Raw genomic sequence first — 6,688 nt, 5'->3', positions numbered from 1 at the left:
CGGTCTGATCCCTTCCCCATGAAAGAGGGTCTATCCTCTAAAGTGGAGGAAGGAAGGGGCATGGATTTGCTAGAGTGATTGACTGAATCAGCTGTGCTTTTGGAGGCTGGGAACTAACCCGGCACCGAGACAAGGCCCATGACACAAGAGGAAACTCAAGCTGGGTCATCAGGGCCCCAAGCCCTTTCCTACCTGGAGGCCCTGTGTCCTGAGGCAGAGCTGCAGGTCCTGATGCCCCTGGGTCCCCCAGAGGATATATGAGGCCTGCCTTCCCCACCCACTCCCTCCTGCAAGTGCACCTCTCAATCACCGTCCAGTCCCAAAGCACAGCTCTAGGCAAAGGACGTGTAGGGCAGGTGGGAGCGGAGGGGAGGCCCAGCGAGGCCCTCTGTCAGCACCTCGCCTGGCGCTTCCTCAGCCAAAGCCCAGCAGGACAGCACTGAGCCCCACACCAGGCCCACTGGGTACTCTGTGAAAAGCCAAGCCGATGTGGCTACTGGAAACGCACCCACACCCGCTGATCTTCCCCGGTGGTCCCGTCTGTGTGGTCTAAAGAGCACCGTGTGCTGAAACGCCCCACCTGGACTTCTGACACCATTTGTCTGACGTCTCATGGGTCTCCCAGCTGTAACTACACTCCACATCACGTCACATGGGTCACATCGACCATCTCTGTAGCTCTGCAGAAATTGTATGAATCTAGGCCATGAAGAGATTTTTAAAGGTTAACTCGTGCAGGATATGTTCATACAATAAAGCTGCAGGCCACCTTCCACTTGTGGGGCTCCCGTGGGTCCCCCAAAGCGGCTGCTCGTCCACACTCTCCCCACGTGAGCAGTAAACGTCTGCTGTGATGGGGCTGTGATTGGTGGAACCAGGCTTGACTCTGGGCAGCTCAGGAGCCTGGGCAAGATGGCGGAGTCCTGGGGGTATGAGGAGAAAGGGGCGATGTCGGGATAGTGACGAAATCCACCCACAGGTCAGGAGGCGTTTTCTAGACGGCACAGCGGTGAAGCGTGTTTCCTGAGGGCTCACGCGTGCAGGCTTCACGTGAACCTGTTCACACAGGTTTTCTCGGATCCCACAGTCACTCTGCCTTGTTCAGTGATGAACTAAGCTCAGGAGGCGAGGAACTCACCCAAGACGCCACATTCGGCCAGAGCTCGAGTCCCCCCGGGAGGCCCTCTCTGGGGCCAAAGGGGAGTCACCAGGCTTTGTCTCTGCATCTGACGGGGTGCCGTGAGGATCCAGCACGGACAGGACTCGACTTCTCGGCGCCCCGGCTCCTGGGACTTAGTGAAAGTCAGGGCCAAGTGCACAGAGCACCTGTGAGGTCAAGACCAAGTGCTATGTGAAGTAGCCGGTATGGAGCAGAGCGGAGAAGGCCCAGCAGGCCTGGTGATGCAGGAGATGCGCACACAGGCAAGCTCGGGGAACAGGACACCCCAGCACTGGGGAGCCGGGCCCTCTGAAATGAATTCGTCACTGGGCAGCAGTCCAGGCCCCACATTAAACCCAGGAACAGCTTCACATGCCAGGAAAGGATGTGCTCTTGGGGATGTCGAGATGGATCCCTGAGTCTGTGTGAAGTAGGCTTCAGCTTCAGCGAGTAGGACAGATGTTCCAGCAGGGCCACGTCCAGGGAGCCAGGCCCAGCCTGAGGGTCCGGCCTCCACGCCCAGAACAGGCCAGTGGACTCCATGGGAGCCAGGCTGGCCTTGCCAGGCAGCCTCTGGGCTCAGGCTACGCCTGCCAGCAGCCTGCGAGCGTGGCCCACTTACCAGTGGGGTCAGGCTCATGTCCCTCCCACTAAAGTGGCTTTCTTGGTGCTCATAAAATCCAGTCTCAGCGCCAGCATCCAGCTGGCCTGCCGTACCCTCCCGGAGCAGGGCCTCCAGCCCTCCAGTTTGGTCCCCAGAACCCGTTTCTCTATTTTTAGGTCATGGCAAACCTGATGGCTTTTACAGTTCTCTTTCTCAGCTGTCTTCTTTGTCTTTCCAAGCACAGGGAATAAGGGCTCATTTTTATTACTTTCCAGTCACAACACAAGCATTTTCTCCTCTGGTTCAAAAGCTGATAAAATGCTCTTTCATCATGGATGGTTTTATCTCGGACACCCAGCCCCACGGGGACCAGGGAGGGCCTGAGGGTGGAGCCACTGTTCCCGGACGTCCCTAAGTACACCCTTAAGTCACTCTCACTACCTCCACAAAAATTTGAACAAACTAGAAATCATAAGGTGGTAAATAATGATACGGTATCACAGGCAAATGGGAAATTGAAAGTTTAAGCAAAAAACAAGTCCAGAGGACCAGCCCACACCGAGACGGAGAGCCCACAGGGAAATTGCTGTGTGCGTGGCGGGGCGGTCAGGACGCTGCTGGCGGACTCGGGCAGGAGGAAACTCTGCTTATCTGAGGAATATTTTAAAGCAGTGTATTAAAAAGAATTTTTAGACGAGTTATCAAAGTCTGAGAAAGAAAACGTGGGAACCAGGAAGACTAATTCGTTTTAAAATGATTACAATTAGCCAGAGGAGAGTTTGACATCCGTGGAAAGTAAAGGACACGTGAGCACGATTCCGTGCACTGTTTGCAGGTCTTCAATCCGCCAGGACGTGGTTGCAATCAGTCTTCCATAGTCTGAGTGAGTAAAGGATTCTGAAGAGCAAAGGAGAGAGGGGTGTGGGCCGTGCTCACAGGAAGCCCCCCTGGAGCCCTTTCCCAGGACGTTGGCCCAGAAAAGCGCACTTTTACTCTGCATGGTATCCGGTCTCCACCACGTGCTTGACAATCTCTACTGCACGTGTAGAGGGGGCTCGGAGAAGAAGAGGTAACTCTGTCCTGGAACAATACTTTCCAAATTTAACGTCCTGAATCAGGCTGCCGCAGTGGGCGGGGCCGTGTTGAGGTTCCTCCCGCCTGAGGGGCCTCGAAATGCTCCTGGTTGGTGGCTCAGGGCTGGAGGGGCTAGGTTGCAGGTTCGGCATCAAGGGAAGAACGTGGCGGGCGCTGGTCCCCCCAAGAGGTGCGGAGTGGGTGGCAGGAGGCAGCAGGGGCCAAGCCGTCACCCGCCGGCTGGGACTGGGAGTGAGGTCGGGACAGCGGCAGTGTAAGGGCGCCATAAGGTTCAAGGGACTATTCTCCCTTTAAGTTTTGCTCTGTGTGGACTATGGATGGAAGAATCCTGGAAACGTTTATTGCCAAGAGCCATTTGGAAGAGGGGGACCATGACACTGGTCATGTGACTTTACATCAGATTGCGAGCCTTCCGAGCTGTCCGCTGGGGTTGCTGGCACCCACTGGGGCCGCCGGAGAGCACCGAGGGCGTGTTCCCCATTCTGAAGTCAGCACAGGGCGAGGGGGACGTGGCAGCCTTGCCACCAGTCCAGCCATACCAAAGTGGAGAGAGAGGTCGGTTTTATGTTGCAAAATGAGTCAAGAATAGGCAAATGCCCAGCAATTTTGTCTGGCCAAATTATACTTTTAGACTCATGCCTATAACTTTATATTTTAAAAGCTGAAATTATTTTGTAATCTCCCAAAAATACATCATGTTGTTTGTTTTCAAAACCTCATCTGTAACCTTCATAATATTTAAAAACCTTTTCCTCCCTTTGGATAAATAAAGAAATATTATCCAGTTAAGATCAACACTGAATCATTTTCATATACGTCCTCGGGAAGCGGTCTTTAGAGGAGGGTTTAATTGTCGGTGCCCTCAGAAGCGAGTCATGGCTGCCATGGCACACAGAGCTGCAGGCCTCGGAGGCACGTGGCCTATTCCTTTCTTCTGAATGCGCTGCTGTCGTCGATGCTGTGAGACGGGAAAATGGCTTTGGTGCTTCTCCCCAGGGCGTGCGGGCACATCAGGCAGAGAGTTCCCAGCAGCCCGTGTCCCCATCCTAGGTCATCTCATGGTTACCGTGGCTGTTCTGTCCCGCTTTCTCTGGCAGGTGCCCTGCCTGGGTTGTGCCCGAGGGGTGGGACCCAGCACTGCCTCCCCTCCCGCCCACCCCGGCGGTCCTGGCCATCCCCTCTCCTCCACCTTGTCCCTCGACGATGCCAAACACCGGCAGGACCTCAGCCCCGGCCACTCCCAGACCTCTGTCCTCATCGCGGGCATATCTACTAAAAGCCCTGGACTCTCTCTCACCTCCGGATCAGCATGACATTTCCATTCTTCACCCAAAGGTGTGTTTCCACTGTGTTTCCTCATCACCGTTGACGGAGAGAGAAGGGATAAGAGATACGTACGTTTTATAAACAACATTTAAAAATGCTCTGGGGCGGGAGGGCTCTAAACTGAGTGTTTGACACGGATAATCCCACTTAATCCTCCCAACTGGCCCACCGAGCTGACGTGTTTGAAGATCTTTTAAAGAAGAGCAAAGCATGAGCCCCCTAGAGCCTCGGTGAAGGGTAAAGCATCTAGCACGTGGGACTGTGCCGCTTGGTCAGTGCCCTGGACGTTGGCCCTGCTGTCACTTGTATTTCTTCAGGGTCGGGATGCTCCCTAAGGCCACACAGTGGCCCAGTCAGGCCAGGAGGCTCAGCCCACCTCATGCTGGAGCCCAGAGCAGAAAGCTCTAAATTTCAGTCTCTGAGTCCCCTGTTCTTTTTCTTTTTTTTTTTTTCCTCAAAATTTTGGGATTTGTTAGCAATGGATAATAAAAATAGCTCATTTGTTTCCTTTTTTGTGGGAACATCTAGATCCTCCCATCTTTGGAATTGGTGTAGCAGAGTGGTTAGGACGACCTGTCCTGAGGTCAGGAGACCCAAGGTCAGATCCAGTCTCTGCTGGTTCATCTCATCGCCTGCTTCGGACACAGTTTATTCATCTGTAAAACTGATGTAATGGCAGCTCTGGGCGGTTTGAATAATATAACTGTCACAGAGTACTTACACAGAGCCAGGTCGGTACCCAGGAGGTTCTCTACACGTATTTGTTTTAAATTCTGAACTTTGTAAGCAATCACCGTCTGTGTACTGTTTCAGGTGCCCTATGAGACACTGCTTTGAATAGTATTTAGTGATGCTGCCCTAACAATTCTCTTTTTCTCCATCAGTTAAGAATGACTACGTAAACTATCCAAGCTCCTGCTGCGCCATCCCCAACCACTGTTTCCAGTGATGAAAGTTCCCCGGGGTCTGGCTTCCTCCCCCACCTGCCCAGCCCCCAACCCCACAGCCCACGCCTTCCCCACCATCAACGGCTGCTCTGCTGTGGGGGACTTTCCTTGGGGTGGTGGCTGCCCAAACTCTCCCTATTTATCATCCCAACAGAGATTCCAGCTAAGAGAAGAAGTGAGAAGCAAACAAATACTCTGGTCCCAGAAGATGTTTCTGAAGTAAGGAATCGAGACTACCGTGCAAAATTCACTCTGTGTTACAGAAAACAAAATTTGGTCTGTATCAAGACGTCTACTGACGAGGCTATTGAATTTCAAGGAGTAAGAAAGAACATTTCAGGTATCCGTCCATGTCCTTAGAAGAAATCGATAACCAGGCTGGCCTCCGGGGTCTGTGTAGCAACTCTAATACCAGAAGAGAAATGCTGGCAAAATTTTGGAGAAGAAAAGGCATGAATCTGAAGTTTTGTTCCAACCGGGGTTTTCCTCCAGCACAAAGGCAGGTCCGGTTTCCCACGCTCACCATCAGCGGATGACAGTACCCAAGTCTAAGCTGGATTCAGAGCGGCCAGACGCAGGCAGGCCCGCTGCCTGCACACACCCCTGCCTGCCCTCCTGGCCACCCCAGGGCCGGGGCCCTTCCCGCCGCACTGCACCCCTCCCCCCTCCTCGGGGCTGCCCCAATTTTCCTCTTTCTTGTCCCACGTTCCTAAGAGGGCTATTGATGGAGCAGCCAGTGGATGGTGAGAATTTGGAAAAGTTTCTACATTTAGGTAGAAGAGGAAGAGAATTGAAATAAAAAAACAAGCCACTTTGAAAGCCCACGGCAGATGGACAGTCACTGTCACACGAATGAATGAACAAACAAATGGATGAATAAAGGATGGAAAGTGTAAGTCTCCTCGTTCGTGGGTACACACTATGCATTTTTTAAATATCATCTTTTCTGCCTCTAATTAGTTTTGTCTAGTTTAACGACTATCACATTGCATTACATACGATAGATACTTTCTGGGCATGGTCTTCATAAAGAGCAAAACAGAACACTGAGGCCAATAAATCAACGTGTGTTTGATAGAAAGTTCAGATCTGAAACCTCAGTGCGAAGCCTTTGGAGTCCTCGTCGGCCAGTGGGAAGGGTCAGAACTCTTACCGTAAGAGCCGTGGAGAGCGTGGCCCGGCTTCACAGCTGGCTCCCTGCCTACAGACCTTCACTCCGGGCCTGAGACTGAAGGACTCTTCCCTTACTTGTTGGACCCTCCTCTTCCTTGCCAATGAGGAAGATGAGTATAAACAGCCTGGCATAACGAGAGCATCCTGAGTTAAGGTCACGTGAGCAGCGTTCGGAGACACTGGTTCCATGTAATTTAATTAATGCAGGAATGAAGACTTAAGCATTTGAGAATCTTTAAAAATAATTTTGTAGCCAAAAGTTTATCTCACAGAAGATAATTTACAGCCCAGCCCAAAGCAGCAAACGCTTGCTCATTCTAGAAAGAATGTGTCCTGTGGAGATGGGTTAGCAGCACAGATTTACTGCACGTTCATCTCACAGAC

General features: G+C 52.3%; 1 protein-coding gene across 1 annotated transcript in view; it reads right to left on the bottom strand.

The window, feature by feature from the left end:
• Positions 1-332: 332 nt before the first annotated feature.
• THBS2 (thrombospondin 2) overlaps positions 333-6,688 on the bottom strand; it is a 52,439-nt gene continuing 46,083 nt past the window's right edge. Inside the window, exons 26-28 of the mRNA XM_065889195.1 lie at positions 1,139-1,326; positions 777-923; positions 333-469 (exon numbers count right to left, since the gene is read on the bottom strand). Coding sequence (XP_065745267.1) covers positions 333-469; positions 777-923; positions 1,139-1,326 — 472 coding nt within the window. The remainder of the gene's footprint in view (positions 470-776; positions 924-1,138; positions 1,327-6,688) is intronic.

This window comes from Phocoena phocoena, chromosome 12, assembly GCF_963924675.1.
Source record: "Phocoena phocoena chromosome 12, mPhoPho1.1, whole genome shotgun sequence".
Lineage (NCBI taxonomy): Eukaryota > Metazoa > Chordata > Mammalia > Artiodactyla > Phocoenidae > Phocoena > Phocoena phocoena.
The sequence above is the reverse complement of the archived record's forward strand: the minus strand, read 5'-3'. Positions and strand labels throughout refer to the sequence as shown.